The following is a 25,057-nucleotide window of genomic DNA, read 5'->3' as shown; positions in this document are numbered from 1 at the left end:
CCAAAAACCAAACTATTTTGGCCCAAATCAGGATTCAAAATTTCTACCCAACAAAATTTGAAAATTTTCTGTGGAAATGTTTAGATGGTGGGGGGAAGAGAGAAGAGAAAAACCCCCACACACTTCTTCATTTGTCAAAATTTTCTGTGGAAATTTTCTAGTGGGATGGGGAGTGGGTCAGATTCCCACAGAGAGGAGTCAAGGCTGGGTTCTTTAGGAAAACTCTGGGGTACATACGCTGCACTGGAAGCACGTCTCCCAGGCCAGGCCAGCCAGCCAGGGCTAGCTCTTTTCGAGCTACTGCACTAAAAATAGTAGTGGGGACGTTGTGGCAAGGGCTGAGGCATGGACTAGCCACCCAAGTACAAGCCCACCTGACCCCCTGGGTGTATTTTGGGTGGCTATCCCTTGCCATAATCTCCACACTAGCTCGAGCAGAGGTAGCACATGACCATCTACCCAGGCTGAAAGGCCTGCATCCAGCTGCAGTGTCGACGAAGCATGGAGACAGGGCCTCTGAGGGTATCAGAATCCCTCTCTGATCACGGAAATGGCAACGCCCCAGGCCAAGCCAAGGTCATCTGGGCAGCTCTGAGAGGCAGACACATGGGCACAGGCATCTTGGGTGAAAGAACGAGAACAGAAGTCAACGAGGGGCAGTTTTTAAGGGGGAAGAGTTTCCGAAAGATCAGGCAGACGGGAAAGACGAGGCATAAATAAAAAATAAATTTCTTCTGCTCTTTAATAATTCAGTATACCAAGGAGTGAGGGTTGAATGGATGTTTTGCACGGTTAGTACATTCACAGATGGGTTTTCCTTATTTTCCACAGCTCTACAAAGAGGTACATAAAAGGAGACCACAACATCATCTCCTTCCCTTCTGACCACTCGCTATTTAGGTCAGTCAGATACACTTTGAATTTCCAAACGTCTATTTCTCGCAAACTGCTCCCATAGCTAGGTTGTCCTGACTTCTGGTCTGACAGCATAAGCTAAAGAACTAGTACATGAGCTCGAGGTCAGTAGCAAGTGGGGCAGAGGCAAACAGCAGCGTTCGCATGGATTACACACTCCCGTTGCCTGGGAAGACTGTCCCAAGCAGAGCGGGTTGAGAACATTGTGTAATCAAAGTCAAAATGTTTCATGCGACCGTATCGATTCCAAAGATATTTTCCCCAGAAATTGTTCGAACCAATTCAAAATTGCAGCGGCCTATTTTGTTCGGACTGTCCTGGTTTATTGCTCTCCGCTTTTCTCAGATTAATTTTAATCTTATAGCTAATAATATAGTTCTACGTTCTCAAAGCAAAAAGGTTTCAATGAGGTTTTTCGGTGTTTCCAAACTGAATTGTTTTGGCATTTCTGTTCTGCGAAAAAATAGGACATGTCCCAAACTGGGACGGAAAAATTGAAAAAACAAGTGTCAGAAATGCCATTTGTGACCAGCTCTCGTAGCAAGCGTTGGAGGGCTACAGCAATTCCATTCAAATCAGCAACAGATACTGAACTGGGGACTTGCTTTCTGCTCCGCATGGGCTCCTACTTCCTGGGCTAGAAGACCCACTCCCTAGTAGCCCCATAGACCTACATAGGTGGTCTAAGCAGTAGAGCTGGACATTGTGTTACTGTTGGCCAGTCAATCTACCAAGCAAAAACGATTCATGGAACTAATTCAGCGCTAGGCTGTGGTAAGGGTGTAGTTAGACTGCCCAGCGCAGAGCCAGACTCAGTATTATATTTAGTCCCTGGTGCCTCCTGGCTGGCTGGGTGAGTGGGGAAAGTCATACCTGGCACAGAGCATCTTCCCCTCTGTGTTGGCCAATGCGTTTGATGGGGCAGAGTCAAAGCTCCACTACTCCCTGCCCTTGCCAAGCCGATCGCTGCCCACTGGCAAAGGAAGGGTAGTAGAAGGCTGACAACACTGCTCTATGGGTAGCAATACCAACAGGTTGCACCGGAGAAAAAGAGGGAGCTTTATGCCCTGTTACTCCCCTGTGCTGATGCATGCGGAGGGGCAGCGTCTCCGTGAATCAAGACTAAAACCAAAACAGCCGTGAGCTGATTGTGAACAGTCTGCAAACAGAAAGAGAAGGGGACTTCATTGTCTTTCTAGCCCAGTGAATAGTACGCGTTAACCAGACCCTTCCTAAAGCACTGACCTAGTAGCTACTGATTTAGGAGGAAATCTATACCTATTTTAATCCCAAAAGTAAGCCATCCATTGCAGTCCCAGGAATCGCTGAATAACAGTGGCGAACACTACTGGCAATATAAACCTGTTTCACTGCCCTATATGCTTGAGCTCCCATGGCGTTGTGTGTGTTTGTTTCCTAGGTCTGATTAGCCACCAGACCAAGAAATCAGCCTTGCGGAAGGATCTTCCCACAGCTGTCTAGTGGATCTAGTCACATCTGACAATGATCAAAGGATTCCTCAATGAAACTGAATTGTACTAAGGTGTTCACTGCTCCCCAGCTATTGTCATGACAAGGTATAGTGAAATATCCAACCTCTGTGACTAACGAGGTCAACATGCCATGTTAAACTGGGTTTGTTTCAACCCTTTACGCCACTGTTTTAGTGTTGTCTGTGGGCTGCTTCTCTGGCACCAGAGTTTCTGTACGTTCTCATAAATGACAATAAAGCCATGGTAAATGAAGCCTTTTGTTTTCTCAAGCCAAGATCTGCCATACTTTAGAGAAAGTCATCCTGATCATTTTCCAATTTGCACCATTAGTGAAAAAACATCTACCAAACAGTGTCCAAGGGCCGAAGATATTTAAGGTTCCATGTCACGAACACACTGAAGCACGTGCTAAACATTAACACAGGGCTGCGTGAGAAAGGACTTTGCTCCGAGACATCCATCGCTCTATAGAACAGTTGGACAATGGGGTCCTGGTCCGTGATGAGTACTTCATATAATACAAACAGAAAAAGACTGGCAGTTCTAAATATAACTCAGCCTGTTGGACTCAGATTAGAAAAGACACCTGCAAGCCCCAGAGTATGCAGTTAGAGGAGATTAAGTAGCCAGGCCTTGCTTTTATAGAAGATAACTTTTCACCCATGGCTCTCAAAGCACTCTACAGAGATGGTAAGGATAATTTTCGTAAGTATCACTCTCTCTATTGGGAAACTGAGGCACAAAGGCAGGTTGAGTTACCCAAGATTACCCAACAGCCTAGCCAGGAATAGAACATGGTTCTCGGGGATCCCTGCACCAGGGTCTAGCCGCAAAACCAGGGCTGTGCTCTGCCCTAAAGCCACTGTTTGAGCACATTCTTAACTTTAAGCAGCTGCTTAATTCCCAAGAAGTCCATGGGATTTCAGCAAGCACTTTGCCAAGTCAAGGCGTTAGCTCAATCCAGATATCTCTTCGGACTTCACTGGGGTCAGGGACATGTGGCCAAAGGTGGAGCACAGCTGTTTGCTTTATGCATTTCAAGGCCAATTTAGTGGTTCCTATTTCCACCCCCATCCCAGGGTACACTCACCACAGATAGCACCTCCTCCTGGCCACTCTGGGGATTAGCTCTTTCCGGGTCCAAGGCTTGGGGCATTTGCTGCTGCTGACTCAGCCGGTTCCCTCTTCATGACTTGACCCTCCAGCCAAGTCACTATGTGAGTTTCCCCTTCCAGGGGACCAAAATCTTTTCTAACCAGCAGTCTTCTCATTCACTACCCCTCTGGGGCCACTTCCCCAGGACTGGTAGGGGAGCCCACACGCACTCTCTGCTCCAGGTTCCAGTCCAGGGACCCTATGACTGTCAACTGTAGGATCATGGTTCTCTTTTCCTAGACTCCCTCCTACAGCTTCTGGCTTCCCCCTTCTCTAGGTGCTCCAGCTCCCACCTCTCGGGATGTAACTGCAAATCACTCAGTTCTCCCACACCATCTAACTCCTAGGGAATAACTGCAGGCTACTTCCCTGCAGCCCCTTTCTTTTGCTAGCCTTTTTCCTAGTCCCGCCTTTTCCTTCTCAGCTGAGCACTCTCAGCCTGACTTTGGCCACCTAATTCCCCTCAGCTGTGGCTTTAGCTGGTTAATTGGCCCCTTCTCAGCCTCATTAACCCCTTCCAGGCATAGGTGTTGGAAGTAGGGGTGCTGCCGCACCCTCTGGTTTGACATGGTTTCCATCCTATCCAGGGTTTACAGTTTGGTCCAGCACCCTTGCTTCTGGGCTATTGTGGGGGGAACACCCTCCCCCCCCCCCAAAAAAAAAACCCAGTTGTATCTGCATTAGGGTTTGTAGAACTGTTAGCTGTTTGGTAGCACTCGCTGGCAAAGAAAGGAGATTCTCATCACTGAATCTTGACTTGATTAAAGGTGGCTCGCCCCTTTCTGAAGGGGGGGAAAGAAGTGAATCTAAAACTGAAATAAAATGCCTCTCCCGAGCGGCTCCACAGAATAAAACGCAGGAATGTTGCTATTAGAACAAGCAGCCATGCTCTGTCGCGGTCATCAGTACATTTGTCAATTCCAACTTCTTTTGGTTTTAATCCGTTATAAGTTGGGGGAATTCACTGTCCTCTAAGAGTCAGGCATCCAACTCCCCAATAGGAGCTGGTCTCCTTTCTTGCACTGCTGAGAAAACTTTAAGTGCATGGGGGAAGGTTAAGCCCATTGAGAGGCTTCCTAAAGACATCTCTGTCTATACCAGGGATGGGCAAACTACGGCCCGTGGGCCAGATCCGGCCTGCCAGCCATTTTAAACCAGCCCTCAAGCTCCGACTGGGGAGCAGGGTCTGGGGCTTGACCCGCTCCGGTGCTCCAGCCGGGGAGCAGGGTCGGGGGCTGCTCCACGCAGCTCCCAGAAGCCATGGCATGGTTCCCCTCCGGCTCCAATGGCCCACTGTAATGGCCCGCTCCGGCGCTCCAATGGGAGCTGCAGAGGTGGTGCCTGCAGACGGCGCAGCGTTAGGCTGACCAGACAGCAAGTGTCAAAAATCAGGACAGGGGGTGAGGGGTAATAGGTGCCTATGTGAGAAAAAGACCCCAAAATCATGACTGTCCCTATAAAATTGGGACATCTGGTCACCCTAGGCAGCGTGCAGAGCCCCCTGGCCACGCCTCTGCGTAGGAGCCGGAGGGGGGACATGCCGCTGCTTCCCGAAGCCACTTGAGGTAAGCGCCACCCGGAGGCTGCACCTCTGAGCCTCTCCCCATGCCCCAACCCCCTGCCCTGATCCCCCTCGCACCCTCCGAACCCCTCGATCCCAGCCCAGAGCACCCTCCTCCCCCCCCAAACCTCTCACCCCCAGCCCAGACATAGCCGCCTCTCGCACCCTGAACTCCTCATTTCTGGCCCCACCCTGGAGCCCGCACCCCCAGCCGGAGCCCTCACCCCCTCCCACACCCCAACCCCAATTTTGTGAGCATTCATGGCCCGCCATACAATTTCTATTCCCCGATGTGGCCCTCAGGCCAAAAAGTTTGCCCACCCCTGGTCTATACAGTAGGGTGCTGGGAAGCTGGGCATGAAAGGAAAAGGGGAAAACACGAATAAATCTAGTTAGAAAAGCTGAGAGAGTTGGGGAGGGTGTTGATGGAAATCAGTGAGGAGAGGCTGGCCTAGCCCATGGCATCAGATTAATGTCTATGTCTCTAGCCATTTATTGTGCTACACAGACACTGCCCAATTTAGAATCAGCTAGTCGCTTCTTTCACTAATCCTCCCCAGCCCCCCCAAGCTAAATGAGAAAAGATCTTGTCCCCGTTTGCAATAATTAGGGGCAAAGCTTTCTCTCTACTGCTATGACACCCTTCCCCTCCACTGTCCTTTTTTCACCCCAAGTCATAGACACTCTTCCTACAGACACAATACATCAGCTACACTCTGCCACGTCTCTTGTGCCCAGGAAAATCAGCAAAACAGGCGGCATTCACAGTGCATTTTAATTTGGATCTCTGTTACCACCTTCAGGCCTGGACTCCGCAAGGTGTTTGCCCAATGTTAAGCAAGCAAGTCATCCCATAGATTTCAGCGACTCCTCACAAGCTTAAGGTTGATTTCCATGGGTTTAGTGTTTGCTTCTTGTTTAAGTGTCTTGCTGAATAAAGGCCAAAGGCTGTCGAGTTTGGTGAGTAATACGCAGCAAATTATATTTGTTGTGGATTTGGGTAAGGTTTTCAAAAGCGCCAAAGGGTAAAATTTTCAAAAGTGCCCACGGGCCAGATTTTTCAAGGTAACTAGTAGGATCAAAAGGCACCTAAATCTCATTCATTTCAATGGGTGTCCAGGCTTTTGAAAACCCCATTAGGGACCCAAATACCGTTTAAAATCTGGTCCTAAGTCTCTAGGAATAGAACTGGGATATATATATTTTTATCAACATTTATTTTTGGTCCAAAAAAATTGCAGATTTGGTGACACCAAAATATTTCACAAATTCATATCAGTTTCACCAAATTGTTTTAGTTGGAAAAAGCCCTAAAAAATAAATACATCTGAAAAAAATCAAAACATTTCAATTTTTCCATCTGAAATGTTTATTTCGAAATTTCATTTATTTGTTTTTTAAATTCAACTGTGAAGAATGGTTGAAATTTAAACAAAATGTTTCAATTGACCCCAAATGGTTTTGGTTTTGTTCTTCTGACATTTCGATTTTCTGGAAATTTCAAAACATTTAGTTTTGACTCCTGAAAGTTGTTTCAACCTGAAACAATTTTTTGTTGTGCAGCTGTAGGAGCGTTAAGTCCCATTTTCAAATATGATGAAGGACCACATTTTTAAAGGTAATTAGGCACCTCCTGGGATTTTCAAAAGCATTTGGGCAGACTCATCGAGATTAATTTAGGGCCCCAGCACGTCATGTTTGCTAGGGCTGCATCCCCTCCCATTTCACTTGATTTACACAGACTTTTGGGGACGGGGGCCTGAGCTCAGGTTCCCGGTACAATTGTCTCCCTTTCTGTATCTAGCCACCTAACACCCACTGAAATTAATCAGATCGAGGTGCCAAGGTGTTTCTGAAACTCCCGCTAGGGGCCTAAATACGTTCATTGAGATTTAGGGTAAAAATGTTCAAAAGCACTGTGATAGGGTGTCCCTGCCTAGGGCGCCCTCCAGTGGCAGGCTGCAGCATGACCTGCACATCTGCTTCCCTTTCCCTTTTTTCCTGCCTACAAAAGGAGCGTAGCCCTCGTTGTGAAATACAAAGTCCCACCTCTGGACATGATTTATTCATATACACCAGTGGAGTAGTTCCTCCAAAACCCTGGTCGTAGAACCATTCCTGGCAAACCCACAGTCCAAGTATACAGGTAACCCCGTTTTCCCAGTCCTCTCTTCTGGGACATCACCTCCAGGTCCCCCACCCAGGCGTCAATAGCAGCACTGCGTCCCCAGTTCCATTTGTCTCTAGACCAGGGCCCCACACTCCAGGTCATCCATCTTAGAGTGAGCCATCTCCGGACTCTTACCAGTGTCCCCCAAGAGAGCTCCCCCGCAAGGTTCCTCAGGGGAAGCGCTCTCCAGCACCTCACCCCTCCGGCAACTCTCCACTCCAGTCCTCACCCCAAGGGCTACCTGCAGTAGGCAACGAGGCCTGGGGAGTGGAATGCAAGTCCTACCCCTGCTCGGGCAGGGCCTGACCAAGCTGGACCTTTCCCTTTTCCCTAAGGGACCCCATTGACCAAACTTTCCCCAGCTGTGGTCAGTTCTCACCAGAGGTTCTGCTCCAGCTCTTTGCCGAACTCAGCTCCCTTGACAGGGTCTCCTGTAGCTCTCTCCCGTGCCCCTGTCTCTGACTTGTTTTTTAGGCAGTTCTCGCTTGCCGATCACCTCCATCAAGAGGCCAGGTGCCTTCTCGAGCCGGGTGCATTGGCTTCTTTCATCTCAAAGGGCCGGGGTCACCCTGTGAGAAGCACCAACGGGATTTAGGTGCCTAAATTCCATTTTTAAAAGTCACTTAGGCGACTATGTGTCACTGAAAGTCGATGGACTTTAGGATCCTACATGACTTTGGAAAATATTACCCTGAGCCACTTCTGACCATTAACACATGCTTAACTTGACACATCTGAGAAGTCTCATTGAGCTCTATTCACCTGCTTAAAACTAAGCACATGCTTAAGGGCTTATCTGGATCAGGGTCAGAATGCACTGCCACCCCCCCACACACACACACAAAACTGAGCACCTTGGTACAGTCCTTTTCCTCCACAAAACAGAGAAAAACAATCAAACACACCTGTGGTTTCCTTTGGCCATGTCCACAAAACCACCCCAGCACTGTTTACAGTGTTCCCTTTTCCCCCGACCCCTGCTGCTTCTTACTCAAAAATATATCTGAAAAGCCCCTTCGGATTCCTGCCAGATCTCTCAATGTGCAGCGGCAGTCAAAAAAGCAAACAGTGTTGGGAATCGTTAAGAAAGGGGTAGAGAATAAGACAGAAAATATCATATTGCCTCTATATAAATCCATGGGAATGCCCACATCTTGAATACTGCGTGCAGATGTGGTCGCCCCATCTCAAAAAAGATAAATTGGACTTCGGAAAGGTTCAGAAAAGGGCAACAAAAATGATTGGGGGTATGGAACAGCTGCTGCATGAGAAGAGATTAATAAGACTGGGAAGATTAATAAAAAGAGACGACTAAGGAAGAATATGATAGAGGTCTATACAATCTTGACTCATGTGGAGTAAGTAAATAAGGAAGTGTTATTTACTCCTTCTCATAACACAAGAACTAGGGGTCACCCAATGAAATTAATAGGCAGCACGTTAAAACAAACAAATGGAAGTATTTTTTCACACAACGCACAGTCAGTCTGTGGAATACTTTGCCCAGAGGCTGTTGTGAAGGCCAAGACTATAACAGGGTTCCAAAAGGAACTAGATAAGTTCATAGACTATCAGGGTTGGAAGGGACTGCAGGAGGTCATCTACTCCACCTACCTGCTCAATGCAGGACCAATCCCCAGGCAGATTTTTGCCCCAGATCCCTAAATGGCCCTCTCAAGGATTGAGCTCACAACCCTGGGTTTAGCAGGCCAATGCTCAAACCACTGAGCTATCCCTCCCACAATGGAGGATTGGTCCATCAATGGCTATTTGCCAGGATGGGCAGGGATGGTGTCCCTAGCCTCTGTTTGCCAGAAATTGGGATTGGTCAACAGGGGATGGATCACTTGATGTTTACCTGTTCTGTTCATTCCCTCTGAAGCACCTGGCATTGGCCACTGTCAGAAGACAGGATACTGGGCTAGATGGACCTTTGGTCTGACCCAGTATGGCCGTTCTTATGTTCTTTCCAACAGCAGGATTTTTCTCTTTCAAATACACTGAAGGTGGCATTCAGAGTCAAACACATTTTTTTATTATTTTTTTCAATTATTTTCGATGAGCTACAGATCAATCAAAGACAGGCACAGTTCCGACTGTTGAGGTACCACAATCACCAAGCAACATTTCACAGACATGAACCACAGGACAACAACATTTTTTTACATAACAAACAAAACCCCCAGCCCTGAAATAAAATCAATCAAATCACATGTCGGACTTTTAGCAAACAGTTTAATTTGTAAATAACACATAGTTCAATTCTGTTTTCCAGTTTTATTTACAACGTGGAGTGTTTTCAAACTACATCGTCTCTTACAACAAAATAAATATATTTCAGTATCTCTAGAAAGAAAATAAATTTCTCCATTTCTACATGTAGCGTACGAGGAGGAAAAAAATATACTAGAAAAAATGTGCCAGCACCTTTTTACATTTTTTTCCTTCCTTGTTTAGGGAATATTATGCACATCATTTTAGCTACTATTTTCAATGGGACTGAAGGGAACCAGGCATCAGATTCCCTTCACGAAATTTGGTACCTAACTCCTCCCAGCCTTCGTCATTCTCTGAACTAAAAAAAACCAGACAAATTAGATCCATCAGATTTACAGAGGACTATTAAAAAATGCCTTACAAGAGCGAGCAAAGACATGAACTTACGTGACTGTAAAAGAATCCACCCATTAGAAATTCTCTCTGTTTATTGGTACTACAGGTGTTTAAAAAGAAAAAACGATGCCGATTTAAAACACCTTGAGGTGATGGTACATTTTGCTCCAGGGGGAAATTTTCAAAGGCACACATGGGAATTAGGAGCCTAATTTCTAGTTAAAGTCAAAGGCGTTAGGTACCAAACAGCCACATGTGCCTTTGAAAATCTTTCCACAGTGTATTACAGCATTGCTAACCTTGAGTAGTCAAAAATCCTAAATCAGACCCTCCCAAAATCACAAGAATTAAAATCATGAGATTTTTTAAAATTGAAAAATCCGGGGTGAGAGGGAGTCCTGCTGGTTTTTTTGAATGTTAGGGTTCGCTGGAGTAACATTTTCAAGTTTTTCCCTGCAACCACGAGAGCTAGATTTTTTTTTTTTTTAATAAAAGCTGAGATTTTCATGTCATCACCTGACTCCAGGAGCTGGGCCTTCAAATCAAAACACCGACATAACATTTGTGAGAATATCACGAGAGCTGGCAACGCTGTGGGATTCTGACTTCATCATAGTGCCAAGGCAGAATATAAGAATAATCCTCCAAGGAGAGCTATGAAATGGTTAGAGCGATGCTTGAAACGAATGAAAACAATTTATTTTAAAGGAAGGGAAAGGCTAGTAATGATGCATGAGTAGAGGGAGCAAATTTTCCCCTGAGATGCAAAGAGTGTCCATTTTCCTTAAGGCGGAACTAATCCAGACTAGTTTTAGCAGGATTTTTCATCTTCAGACGCTGGTGGAAGTATTACCTTTCAAGTCACCAAGATCATCTAGGTCTTTGACCTCTCTGGCTGAGACTGTTGTATTGTGCTCTGTCCTGAATACACCAAATTATGTCTACACTGCAAAGAAAAACCCACGGCACCGAGTCTCAGAGCCTGAGTCAATTGACTCAGGCTCACAGGGATTAGGCGGTGGGGCTAAAAATAGCAGTGTAGATTATTTTCGGGCTGGAGCCCCGGCTCCAAGACTATCCCACCCCGCCAGGTTTCAGAGCCCCAGCTCCAGCCCAAGCAGGAATGTCTACGTTGCTATTTTTAGCCTTGTGAACCTGGGTCAACATACTCGAAGAGACACCAAGTGGTGAGAACACAGCGGCCTGCTTGGTGTTGCTACTATGGGTGAGGGATAGTTCAGTGGTTTGAGCATTGGCCTGCTACACTCAGGGTTGTGAGTTCAATCCTTGAGGGGGCCACTTAGAGATCTAGGGCAAAAATCAGTACTTAGTCCTGCCTAGTGAAGGCAGGGAACTAGACTTGATGACCTGTCAAGGTCCCATCCAGTTCTAGGAGATAGGCTATCTCCATTAATTTTATTTTATGAACCCCAGAACATGCACTTGTATTAGCTCTGCCTTCAGAACTGGTTGCAATTCAAGCTGCTGCTTCTGCCCCCGGTGGCCTTATGGGGCTGGCAGCTGCATTTAAGAACAGAGGGGTTCTCTTTACCATAGAGCGTCCATCACCGTGGGTTGAACACAGTAATAAAGATTCCATGGTGCTAAGGTGACCAGATGTCTCGATTTTACAGGGACAGTCCCGATTTTGAGGTCTTTATTACCTATTAACCCCCACCCCCTGTCCCGATGTTTCACATTTGCGGTCTGGTCACCCTACATGGTGCAGTCCCTGGAACCAGCCCCAGGGGAGCCCTGACTTTGGAGCTCCCCTTGTTGGTGTGGCAGGTATCAGGGGTTGTCGGGGTTAATCACAGGCTGCACTGTTCTTCAGCCAGCCGCTCTACCTTTCTTCTTTGTTTGCTCTGACTCTGGATAATTTAGCCTGTTGTAGGGATTTGCCGCAGCTCTGCTTAGTGCTGCCCTCTAGGGGCAGCTTTGAGCACCTTGCTCGATGCACTTTGTTGCTGCAAAGAGTAGAACCGGGCAAAAATCGTTGACAGTTTTGGGGGGGTGAAAAAATACAGATTTGGTGACCTCTAAAGACTAATTTGTGAGGATTGGGGAAAAAAACAACCTAAAAAACTCCCACCGCTCCTCCAAATTCCATTTGCAAGAAGACTTGCTTTGATTTTTCGAGTTGAAATGACTTTTGGTGTCCAATTTTCCTTTCATTTGATTTTAAAATAATAAAAAGGCTCAAAATCTAACTGAATTTTTTCCCATTCACCAAAAAAAAATTGGGGGGAAAAAATCTTTTTCATTTCCACCCTGAATCTGCGGTGGCAGTCAATGCTCAATTTTTCATAATTGCCAGAGACCTGAAAAAACTATTATAGCATCACAGATTCATGGAAGGGACCTCAGAAGGTCATCTAGTCCAGTCCCCTGTACTCAAGGCAGGACTAAGTAATAACTAGACCATTCCTGACAGAGGTTTGTCTAACCTGTTCTTAAAAACCTGTAACGACAGAGATTCCACAACCTCCCCTAGTTAATTTGTTCCGGTGCTTAACCACCCTGACAGTTAGGAAGTTTTTCCTAATGTTCAACCTAAACCTCCCTTGCTGCAATTTAAGCCCATTGCTTCTTGTCCCATTCTCAGAGGATAAAGAGAACAATTTTTCATTCTCCTCCTTGTAACAACCTTTTATGTCCTTGAAAACGGTTATCTTGTCTACCTCAGTCTTCTCTTCTCCAGACTAAACAAACCCATTTTTTTTCACTCTCTCCTTGTAGGCCATGTTTTCTAGACCTTTAATCGTTTTTGCTGCTGTCCTCTGGACTTCCTCCAATTTGTCCACCTCTTTTACGAAATGTGATTCCCCCACCTCTAGTAAAGGTAACCTAGCTGTCCCAGAGAGAGGTTCTTTAGCGGTCCTTCAGCCCTGTTGTGTCCGCCATCCACCACAACATCCCATGCCCTTCTGTCCAGCACCCTCTCAATCACAGCACTGCTACCCCCACCCCGCTACCACAGCACAGTATCATCTCTCTTGCCCCATACGGCATCCCTTTGAACCTTCCCCAGAGCACGGCATCACCCCAGCGTCATGTCATGTCCCCGCCTACACATTCCTCAGCACAGCATCATGTCCCACAGCACATCCCCCATGCACTCCAGTACCTTCCCCAGCCCAGCCCCTTGCCTCTGCATTTTCCACTAAGAGCAGTCTATCACCATGCCCCCATGAGGCCTTAGGCATGTATGTAGAAGAGGAGGCATAGCTGGGGGACTGGCCATTGAAGTCTTTGCAGAGACACTGCCCTACATCCTTCAGGGAGCTGCACAATCCGACCGTGCTCAGTGGAAGAAGAAGGGGACTCGCACATTTCAATTTGTTATCAATCTAGTGTGAAATCGGTGATGGGCCAGATTCTCCATCATTGACACCAGTGCCAAGTGTAAAATGCAAGGCTATAAAACGCACGAGGCCAACTAGAATAGCAGCCCTTCGCATTGGTATAAATGACTGCACGAGACAGCAGAGAACCAAGGTCCAATGCCTTTCTATGGGATGTTTTTAGCTGATGGATTACAAAGTAATTAGATTCTTTGGTGTTTGCAACCTGCTTCTGCATGTCCTGTTCTAGAAACAGGTCAGCTATCTAGTCATTACCATTAGGTAACAAGTCAACCAATCATGATACGTGGTAGGAAACAGAGGCATGCTCAAAATATAGGCAACGAAGATGGCAGCTAAACATTGATGTTGACCCTTGGGATCTTTGTTTTCCTTAAAGCTCCTGCTCCTGGAGTCATGTTGTTATGCAAGAACCTCAGCTTTCATAAAACAAAAAAAAGCTTCTAGTCTTCGTGGTTGCAGAGAAAAACTTGAAATTATGACCTGAGAGCACCCTATAGGCTCAGAAACTAGAAGGCAACATGAACCCAAAATGGGATTGTTTTTCCCCCCGTTTGTTAGTTTTTGGTTTTCTTAATCTCATGGTTTTTAAGTCAATCTCATGATTTCTGAACAGTTTGGGGATTGGCCATACTGGTTACATCTCTTTTCTGGAACTATCTATTTTGATTCTAGCTGAGGGCCAGTCCCTGGCAAAGCTCTGCAGTTTTATTGTAGGTTGGGTTGTGCTTATGTAAAAGGAGGGGATGTGGTACTGCAGCAAGCTGTGTTTGTGTTGTAAACAGTTCCACAATGTGCGTCATTTTACTCCATCCGTAATACAATTAAAAGTAGGCCACTTTTAAAGATACAGCCAGCTCTCCCTCAGCAATGTCATCACTTTCAACCACTCCATAGTGCTATCATTTTTAAAGTAAAAAAAAAAAATTGTTGCTAAAGTCACTTAAAAAGGACCCAGTAATTTCTTATAGAAAGCATATAGAAATAAGTGTTCTCCTATGCAGTAGAAACCATCGTAACCATTGCATAAACAAGCCACTTTATTATTTAACGGAACTCATATTTCTTTTTAAAATGGCAGGAAAATCATGGATTTTCTCCATGCTTTTCTCCATGCTATATTTTTCTTCCCTGGAGTGGTCAGCGGGAGCAAACAATCTAACTCGTTTGAACACAGAGCTTGATACATTTATGAATGGAGTTATGTGATGGGGTGACCGGAGGCTGGATTATATCATTATATGGAATAATGATATAAATGATTATATGTGATAACAGGAGACTGGACTCGATGATCCCTTCAGGCCTATTTAATGAGGGAGAGATGCTTGTTTCAGACACTGACGGGTCAGCTATTGCAGGTCCTAAACTTACAAGTGCTGCTGGATCTGAATGCAAAGAACCCACCCTCCTCCTCAGCTCAAAGGCTGTAGCTGACTCTAACCGCTCAAGGGCACAGACAGCCTCGCTGAGCAGGGATGGGTTACACTGGCACAGACATCGAGGATAAAATAGCACGTTATATTAATGCAGCCATGCCGCCACGAGTTCTGCGCAGATGCAGCCGGGCAGGCGTGAGAATAAAACCCAAGCTGTCTGTTATCATCAGGGAAGCGAAAGCAGAGCTGAAACAAGAGGCCTGACCTTTTCCTTCCTCGAGCTGACACGTTTTCAGCTCCCAGGGCTGTTGACCTGAAGGTCCCGCCCCACCAGTGGTCATTAGCAGAGATGACTGGAAATTCCTCTGTGCTTCAGTGGGCCCTTGGTGGATGACAGGGTCAAGAACCCCACCCCACCCCTGCATCAGCCTGCGTTATGCAAGTCAGGCTGGGGATCAAAATGGACCCTTCTTCTGGTCTATCAATCTATGGATTCTGGGCTGGGGGAGATTAGACCTTAGATCTCTCAGACCCTAGTCCTTACTGCGGTAGCCCTATAGTTTGCGGGACTAAGTCAAGCCTATTAGCATCGTTATCATTCAACAGCTGAAGGGAGGGCATTATGCAAGTGCACGAGGGAACCAGGCAGCCCTTGCCGATGGGGGCAGTCAGTAAATATGTGACCGACATCTTCTTATTGGTGACAGTAGCAAAGGCGGGAGTCACGAAGGGTGTGATGCAGCCACGTTCCCAACGTAGACCCTGTAAGGACCCTGCTTCAGCAGGGGAAACCAAAGCTGCAACCAGCAGGCCAACTCTTTTAGATCCCGGCCAGCATGGACTTTCAAGCTGCAGCCAGGCATAAGAGCCACTGCAGGTTCCTAGCTGTAATTGCTATAGATAGTGTGTGTGAGAGAACAGGGATGAGTAAACTGTATTCTAAGTCAGTTTGCCACCCCAGTTCATCACTCCTGCGCCGGGAACTTCCTTTCCTTCCCGCTCCCGCCATGTATCACGTCTACCATCTGCAGAAGTTTTCTGGGTTCCCTCACCATCTTTTCTCAAGATCTGTTTGTATTTTCATGATCCCGCCAAACTTACTGGCTGCGAGCTAGGAACTTTTTTTCAAATTTGTCTATTCATGGGTCATTGGGCTACTCTGAATTGATCATGCAAGTCTTGGAGAAAATCAATTTTTGCAGAAACAGTAGTCCTAGAAAAAAATCCTTTCCAAAGCTCTTGTGCTACCAGCTGTGGACAGTCTGACATAAACCAGAGGCAGGTAAAAGACCGTCCTAAAGTTTCCATCTCACAAGGATAGGTGTAAAGATCAAGGGGTTACAACAAAGCTCTACTATGATGCAAGAAAACAATCTAAAGCGCTGGCCCAAAAATACTACCCAACGTATTCCTCTTCAACCAAATCTGTTGGGGTAGCAAAAATAATTCAATCATTCTCCCCTATCACCCTCCGTTCTTATGTTCAATTTAGAAGGCCTGATTCTGATCTCACTTCCACCATTCAGGTGCCAGCATAATGTTGGCGTTACGCCCAATTAACACCAGCGAGGCTGGAATGAGGCTCGGCCTCTGTGTAACACTTTCCACGGGCGCTTAGTAATATAGTAAATCAGGCAACTGTATTCAAAGAAGAAACTTCCACTGAGACTATTCCTTTAAGAGAATGAGCGATGTAACACTACATAATGGATGCTGAGAAAGCAATTTACAAAGCAAATAAATCAAAGTACATTCATTTTATAATTCGGGCCTCCACATTCAGCCCTCTGGATGATCATAATCAGTCAGATCAATAATTCTGGAAGGAATAAATGAATGCATTTTGAAAGAAAGGAGATCTATGTTTGGAGTGAGTTTCACTGCAGGCGTTAGCATTTACAGTAAACATTCAAGTACTGTTCAGGTGAGTAAGTGCTACCAGAACACCTAGCCGTGCACGCTGCAGGACAGTCAGTAAACTTGGAAAGCTCCTGATTGTAGACTAGTCAGATTTGCTTCCCATAAGCATAAAAGATTCCACCCATCGAGAACCCTATGTGCTTTTTAAAAACATAGGCCCTGATCTTGAAAATCTAACCTTTGGGGACTCTCTTCTTGAATTCGATGGGAACTGAGTTTTGGCTGAGTAAGAAAAGCAGAATGAAGCCCTGATTCAGCAAGGTATTTAAGCACCTGATTGAATGATAAGCATCTGAGTAGGCCCATGAGCAGGGCCGGCTCCAGGTTTTTTGCCGCCCCAAGCAAAAAAAAAAAAGAGCCCCGCCCCCAAAAGAGGGCCGGAATGCCGCCCCTTGAGAAGTGCCGCCCCAAGCACATGCTTGGAACGCTGGTACCTAGAGCCGGCCCTGCCCGTGAGAGTCAACAGGTGAGATTCTGAGTTGTACACAGCACAGAGGGGGGTGGCGCCTTTCTGATTCCGGGCTGCACCAGGGACTACAGTGGCCCTTGCTGTAATTTAGAAACCCCCGTGGGCCAGTCAAAGTTACAGCAGCCTCCCGGGGCTGACCTATGGGCCATGGCCCTGCCTGGAATCGCTGCACCCTCTGACGCAGCTTTCCCAGCTCTGGCATGGCCTCTACCGCAGAGATGTACGGAGGGTTCCTCAGAGGACAGCCTTATGGCGCTGCTGGTGGAATCCATCCCAACTGGATCGGTGGCTTGTAGAGCCCCTCTACTCCAGCTGAACGGGAGGGAGAGTTCTGCCCCAGACTAGGATGAAGGACTGGATGACCCCTCGAGACCCCTTCCAGCCGTCCAACTTTATGATTCCCTTATGCCCAGAACTAGATGTATTTAAAGTTACGTGCCTAAGTGCTTTGCTGAACGCGGACCTCAGATGAACACTGATTTCTAAAAGGGATTCGATAGCTGATCTGATTGTGATACTCTGCCAAGCGGAATAACAAAGAGAAAGCCCCCAGACTATGATACAGCGAGACAACGTGACAGTCGTCTGACAGCTCTTGTTTTCAGATGACGTATTAATTAGTTTTGCCCCTTTCCGCCCAAGAAGCGAGCACCACGAGCTTGCCGTTTTCTCCAAAGCGTGCATGGTTAGAACCTATTCGCTGAAGAGCTGGTGTGACTAAATCTTGGGCTGACGTTCGCACAGGAGCGCGTCACTGCAGCATCCAAGCTATTCTGATTGGCCTCTGAGGTCGCAACTAATGTTTCCGTCCCGTTATGGGACGAGGGTGACTCTTCGGAGCGGGCTTATGTCGTGAATACTCACCATTATGAATCATCTGCAATATTCCCTGTTCCCATGCGCAGCCTGAGTTAACATAGGCCCCGATTCAGCAAAGCACTCAGGCACAGCAGGTGAACAAGCAAGAAAGAAGCTTTGTCGAATGGACAGAACACAGGACTGGGCCATAGGTCTGGCCGTCCCTTCCAATCTGGGGGGGAAAGAAAGGTACTTTGGAGTGGGGGGGGAAGGAGACACCCAAAGCCCCTGACATGGAGCAGGAAGAATGGGGGACCCTGGCATAGGGGGAGGGCAAAAGGGGGGTACACAGAGCCCCAGGCATAGAGGAGAGGAGGAAATGGGGGTACACAGAGCCCCAGGCATAGAGGAGAGGAGGAAATGGGGGTACACAGAGCCCCAGGCATAGAGGAGAGGAGGAAATGGGGGTACTCAGAGCCCCAGGCATAGGGGAGAGGAGGAAATGGGGGTACACAGAGCCCCAGGCATAGGGGAGAGGAGGAAATGGGGGTACTCAGAGCCCCAGGCATAGAGGAGAGGAGGAAATGGGGGTACACAGAGCCCCAGGCATAGAGGAGAGGAGGAAATGGGGGTACACAGAGCCCCAGGCATAGGGGAGAGGAGGAAATGGGGGTACACAGAGCCCCCGGCATAGGGGGTTTAATGGAAGACCCTGGTCTGGAGGGGGAAGGGGCTATGTGGATACACAAAACTCCTAGCATGAGGGAGGTGGGGGTTCCAGGGACTCCCTAAAACAGAGAGGGTTGGGAGGGGGTACTCAGGGAGCTTGTGGGGGAGGAATGGAGAGATGCAAGGAGCCCGGGTGTGCGCACGGAGCTCGGCTGACAGAAGCAATAATGCCTGCCTGACCCTCCTGTCTAGACAGTCTGCAAGCTCTTTGGGACAGGGATACACTTTCAGCACAATGGAGCCCCAATCTTAGTCAGCGCCACTTAGGGGCTACCATAACACACAGGATTAATTTACATAATCAGCAGAGCTTTTCATTTTAAGCAAGTTCCATTAACTTCAGCGGGACTTCGAATCATAGAATATCAGGGTTGGAAGGGACCTCAGGAGGTCATCTAGTCCAACCCCCTGCTCAAAGCAGGACCAGCACCAACTCAATCAAGAATGTGCTTAAGGCCCAGATTTTTAAAGGTATTTAGAGGTGTCGCTGTGCTCAGCCGTGCAATGCCGAACTGATTTAGAAGCTTAAGTATCATTGCCAAAAGGGATTTAGACACTTAGAAACCTCAATCCCACTGACCATCCACCCTAAATTAGGCACTGCACAGCTGAGCACAGACGATCCAGGCCTTAGGTGCCAGAATGTGTGCAAAATTGCAAAAACTAGAATGAGCGTGTACTGAAAAGCCAGTTTGCAGCTTTGGTCCAGATCTGCTGAAGATATTCCCATTACATTGGCCTGCCATGGACTGTCGCTAGATGGACCTGTGACAACTACTAAAATACACGCGAAATCACTGCAGAAACTTAACTGAGAACCCGACCAACCCAATAGCCAGCTAGGGAAGAACAGTAAACCGACGGTGGCCCAGAAAGACCAGAAAAATGAATTTTGTACATTCAGAGTTTATATTTTTAAAAGAAAATCAGATGGAAAAATCTGTCCCGCTCAATGGCTGTGCGGTAGCAATCTCTCTACCATGAAGAGAACAGAACACACGCACGCACACACAGAGAGAGGCTTAATAACACTGAATTGTCATCGATTGCAATGGCTACCTCAGCTTGCTGGTCTGAAGAGAATAAACGCCCACCGAAGCACACCAAAGATCATTGAAAATGTCTGAATGGCTTTAATGTGAATCCAGTTACTTGAATGAAAAAAGTACCAGAGGAGAGCGGTGGCTTTTTTTCCCCCCCTTTCTCCGTTTTTAAGAGTATTTTCTCCCCGTGTCTGTACATCTTGGCTCATCCCTGAGTCATCTTCACGGTCTCCTCCCCCGCCGCCAAAGTCAAGGTCCCTAAATGGAAAAACTAAGCATAGAGAGACGGCCTCATTGGCAAGAGAAGGTAACATCTGCTGTCGGATGCTGAATCATTCCTGCCCATAGGAAAACCACAGGGGCAGGGGGTGGATTTCTGCCAGGGACGACTTGTGGGAGGGGCACAAAGGGTCAAGTAACCCTCGCCAGGGTGAAGTGCCCCCAGCAGCCAGCCTGGGCGGGGAGAGGAAGAGGGGGGCAGAGATGGAAGGGAAGGGGCGGAGCTAGAACCTCTCCTGGGACACTGCCCGGTGCAGTGAAGCAGCTGCCTGGGATAGCACCGGGCTGCAGTAGGCTGCCCCCAACCCAGGTTCAGCTTCTTGGGACAGTGGCCAAGCGAGCCGGAGCCGCCCCCCTCCCCATAGGCTCAGAGTTGGCTCCTGTCTCCAGAACCTGGGCCTGGGCAGATCAGGTCTCAGAGAGAACCCCCAAGCTAGCTCTGTGTCTGACACACACACACACACACTCGCGTGCGCATGCTCACACCCATCCAGCTGGCATGCACGCGGACACGTGCCGAGGAGCACCGCGGCTCAGTTAACTCAGATCACGCCATCGTTTTACCTCTTCTCCTGGGATTTAGAGATTTTCTGTATTCATGCTGAGAGCTTTCCATACAGTCGTCTTAGGCATTTCGTCTGAGATGTTTATCTCTGAAGGATCGTCCCTGCAACAAATAGTATAGGTGTTGATTGGCTCCGGTCCAGCAAAGCACTTAAGCATGTGCTTATCTTTAAACAGGTGAAGAGTCTGAAGTCAACGAGACTGCCCATGTGGTTAAAGTGAACCTGGGGCTTAATGCCTTGCCTGATCATTGACCTTAGGAACCAACCCACACAAGTGCTGAGCATCTACTGGGTGTACTGGGAGTTGCAAGCTCCTAAACCATTCGTGGTGATAAAAACACTTCTGCAAATCATTCTAAATGGGCTGGTGTCAATATGCCAGAACTGCAGCCAGCTGTTTGCTGAGAAAGCTTCTGTGCAAAAACGTGCGGTCCCACCCCGTTTGCTCACAGTTTCGTTGCCCATTTAGCTAACTTGGGAGTCCTCAACACAAAGGGGCAAATGGATTGCTTCTTCGGACTGCGTTTGTCTGATAGTCCCAGTCTGAGAGCACCAGAGAGGGCTGGTCTTGACAGTGTTTGAAACAGCCTCTTAAAACTAGCACGAAGGAATGTCGGTTACGCTCGGAAGAAGCCGAGTCTGGAGTTTTTAATCCCATATAATGAGTTTCCAGTAAGATTAAAAGCAACAGACCAGCATGCAAGTGGTGAAGTGACGGCAACATCCTTTAAAGCAGAGGACCATGTCTTGGCTGCTGGTGCTGTTCATAACACCCGGGCTGACAGAGCCCAGGGGAGTAGTAGGTAGGAGCCACAATAATGTTACCTAGCTCACACATCACGCTTTCCCTCTGCAGATCTCCCAGCACTTGACAAAAGGAGATAATCACCATTACCCCATTTCCCAGATGGGGAATGGAATCAGTTGACCCAAGGTCAACCAGCAGGCCACTGGCAGAGCCAGGCGTAGAATTCAGGGCTCCCACATCCCAGTTCAGTGCCCTAACCACGAGCAGCACTTCCTCACAAAATGTAAAGGCACCTTAGTTTTCACATCCACCACCAGGTCTTGGCTTCAATAGGTTTTCCCATGAGGAAGGGGCAGGAGCGGTGCCAGGGTTTTTGGCGCCCTAGGCGGGGATCCTTCCACGCTCCTGGTCGTCGACGGCATTTCTGCAGCGGGGGGGTCCTTCCGCGCTCCCAGTCTTCGGGGCACTTCTGCGGCGGGTCCCGGAGCGAGTGAAGGACCCGCCGCCGAATTGCCGCCGAAGACCCGGAGCATGGAAGGACCCCCCCGCCGCCGAATTGCCGCCGCCAACCAGGAGCATGGAAGGACCCCCGCAAAATGCCCCCCCCCAAATCCTGGTGCCCTAGGAGACCGCCTAGGTCACCTAAATGGAAGCACTGGCCCTGGGAAGGGGTGAGAAACCTCATGTCACTTTCATTTCAGGACATGTCAGCCACTTGATTCTGCCTAACGGGGGATGCCAACAAGGAACAATGGGAAGTCTGGCTATTAAGACTCATGAAAATCCCCTTTTACACCCTTATCATTCTCCTTGTGAATAGAGCTGGTCGGAAAAAAGTCGGCAACACAGTTTTCTGTCGGAAAATGCCGTTTCGGCGAAACTGAACTTTTTCGCAAAATCGTATAGATTTTTAGGGTTGGAAATGTTGCAAGTTCCCATTTTGACATTTTCAGAACACAAAGTTGCCATTTTCATTTCAAAATTACTTTTTGTTTTGAAATTGACTTTATTTAAAAAACATTTTTAAAAATAAAAAGCGTCAAAATTGAAACAAAACATTCTGACTGATCCAACACTATTATTTTTAAAATTTCATTTCACAAGTTTGGCATTTCGTCCCAATACGGGCTGAAAAAAAATGTGAAATCTCGAAATTTTTCACAGGATGAAAAATCTGTTTTCCAACCAACTCTATTTTATTAACACATCTGCTCTCATGAGCAGTTATGAGGGAGGGGAGTGGAATCAGTTCATGTTAGGAACACCACCACAGATGTCTGGAGATTTCTCTTTACACGCTCCACCTGCCTGGGGAGCGCAAAGCTATGTAACAGCCTTTGTATTTATTGGAATATGAAGGACGTTTAAATATGTGGCATTAGAAGAAAGTCAACCTATTTTTTTTTTTTTTAGTTTAGATTATAATGACTAGGGCTTGGATGTTCAAAGTGCCCAAATCTCATTGAAATTCAACTCCCTTAGCCTGCCGTGAAAATGCCAGCCTAGATCACTAATGCTGAGAAAAGCCTGGGTTGATGGAAATACAGCACATCCATGAAGATACTAGTGGAGCAAAGACTGTGGCAACAAAATATTCATGCTGGGGGGTTTCCTTAGTGAATTGTACCTGAAATTGTTATTTCGTCCTGGAACAGTCAAATATTTCGTTTTCCCCAATGGTAACTGCATGACAGTTGCTTCAGCAGCTTCAAGCATTTTCTGAGACTCCTGTTTTAAAAAAAACAAAACAAGTTCTCTCTCTGTTGAGGAAGAAATTAAGGGCGGTCTCACTTGGTTATTTCTGCTGGCCAGGGTACAGATGAAGTAGAACCGTGAGAGCAAAAGCTGTTGGATCTTCCGCCCCAAGTGCAAGTGGCTTTTTTTTTTTACCTTGCCTTCTCTGACATAAATAAATAGCAACACGTATATTTTAAAAACAACAACCCTACCCAAACAAAACACTCCACGGAACACACAGGACGAGAGAATGAATTACGTGTTGTTATGTAACGCCTCCGTTCAATCTAGTAGACTGCGATTGTAAGATTTGTAACTTTTCAGTCATTGCTAGTATGATCCTTAAGTTCTGTAACCTTTTGCAAAGTTTGTAACTTTAGTTATTGTTAGCATAACCTTTTAAGTTCTGTAACCTTTTGCAAACTTTGTAACTTTAGTTATTGTTAGCATAACCTTTTAAGTTCTGTAACCTTTTGCAAACTTTGTAACTTTAGTTATTGTTAGCATAACCTTTTAAGTTCTGTAACCTTTTGCAAACTTTGTAACTTTAGTTATTGTTAGCATAACCTTTTAAGTTCTGTAACTTTTGCAAGTTTTGTAACTTTTCAGTTACCACTTGTATAAACCTCCAAGCTTTGCAATATTCCATCATGCAATCAGAGAGAGTGTGAACAAGGGAGTGCGTGTGGGAGATAAGGGAGTGTGAACAAAGGAGTGTATGTGGGACTGGGCGGAGAGGAACTGCAAGGAAAATAGAGCCAGGAGACAGGAGACAAGTGTGTCTGATGTAATCTGCCCTGAGAAGACAATCATGGGGTGCTGTAAAGAGAAGAACTTGGTATGAATGAAAGGAAGGAGGGCTGGAAATGCTTCTTGGTGATGGACACAGAAGGGAAACTCAGCGTACATGACAGGAGCCGCCCAGTTCCATAAAAGGAAGAAGGCATGCACACAAGCCCGCTGCTTCTTGACCTGCTCGCCAGCTGGGATCCATGACCGCAGGCGGACACACCAGATCTACTATGCTTTGGCTTCTCGGCTTCCTCTGCTGTCTCTGGTAACTCTCCGAGTGTGTGGCTGCATGTGGGAATGAATGTGATGAATGTGTGCATGCATGAATAAGCCCCATCCCTTTTCTGTTTGATCCAACAACGGCATTTAAGAAAAACAATGTAACCCTGGGTTGGTTTCTAGGGAAACTGAGGTAACATGTGCCCAGATGTTAGCCACATCGCTTAATGCCCGACTGGAAGGCACTGAGATACGACAGAACCCGTATGGTTTAGTACAGTCATACTCAGACTGAGATTCAGGAGACGCAAGTGGCTCTTCATTGTGTCTCCTGCGGCACATGATATTAAAACACGGCGTGATTTAACTATTATCCAATCTAAGTTATCCATGAATCAGGATCCTTTTGCTAGGTCATTAACCAATTGTACTTGGTCAGTCATTTTGCTGATATATATGAATTCATACTGCTGCGGCTCTTCTGGGTAATGTTGATCATTAATTTGATTCCTGAATCCCTGAGGTCTGGATATAACTGGTATAGTACATAGTATAGCATAGTTCTGGCCCACCTAGTGTGTTGTATATCCTGCAAAACATTTCAATTTCAATGTAATTGCACTTTCCAAAGGAAAACGGTTCCGTTGAAAATGACCAGCCCTAACCCTCCTGCTTCCAAATACATTACATTGCTCTTTATTTATGGTCCTCCAGCCAGGTTTCAATCCATAAACAAAGGGTAATACTGGCAAGAGGAAATGTTATGAGTTCATAGGCGCTGTCTAGCCCGGGACACTCAATGGATATTACCTCTTCTTCCTTGGCTTTATTTTTGGCATCATCCAGTTTTTTCTTCTTGCTTTCTGGCATGAGGTCATCAAGCCAGCTGAGCTCCCGCTTCGAGAAGCAGAAATCCATGACTTGCCGGACAAAGACCAGAGCCAAGACCTACATAGATACAAATGAACAGCTAATCAGTTCAAAGACGGCTCCGAGCCACTTTTCATACTAGAGTTCACCAGTGAAGTCGATTCGGGTCTAAATGGGTGAAATGGACCATGTTGATTATGGTTTCACTCCATTTTCAGATTCAGAACATCTTTTGT

General features: G+C 46.8%; 1 protein-coding gene across 1 annotated transcript in view; it reads right to left on the bottom strand.

Annotated features, from left to right (window-relative positions):
* Window positions 1–19,680: 19,680 nt before the first annotated feature.
* Window positions 19,681–25,057, bottom strand: part of SLC4A8 (solute carrier family 4 member 8) — a 52,344-nt gene continuing 46,967 nt past the window's right edge. Inside the window, exons 21-24 of the mRNA XM_054013092.1 lie at window positions 24,762–24,899; window positions 22,831–22,931; window positions 20,454–20,556; window positions 19,681–19,881 (exon numbers count right to left, since the gene is read on the bottom strand). Coding sequence (XP_053869067.1) covers window positions 20,469–20,556; window positions 22,831–22,931; window positions 24,762–24,899 — 327 coding nt within the window. The 3' untranslated portion in view covers window positions 19,681–19,881; window positions 20,454–20,468. The remainder of the gene's footprint in view (window positions 19,882–20,453; window positions 20,557–22,830; window positions 22,932–24,761; window positions 24,900–25,057) is intronic.

This window comes from Malaclemys terrapin, chromosome 23 (assembly GCF_027887155.1).
Source record: "Malaclemys terrapin pileata isolate rMalTer1 chromosome 23, rMalTer1.hap1, whole genome shotgun sequence".
Classification (NCBI taxonomy): domain Eukaryota; kingdom Metazoa; phylum Chordata; order Testudines; family Emydidae; genus Malaclemys; species Malaclemys terrapin.
This window is presented reverse-complemented; position numbering and strand designations above follow the sequence as displayed.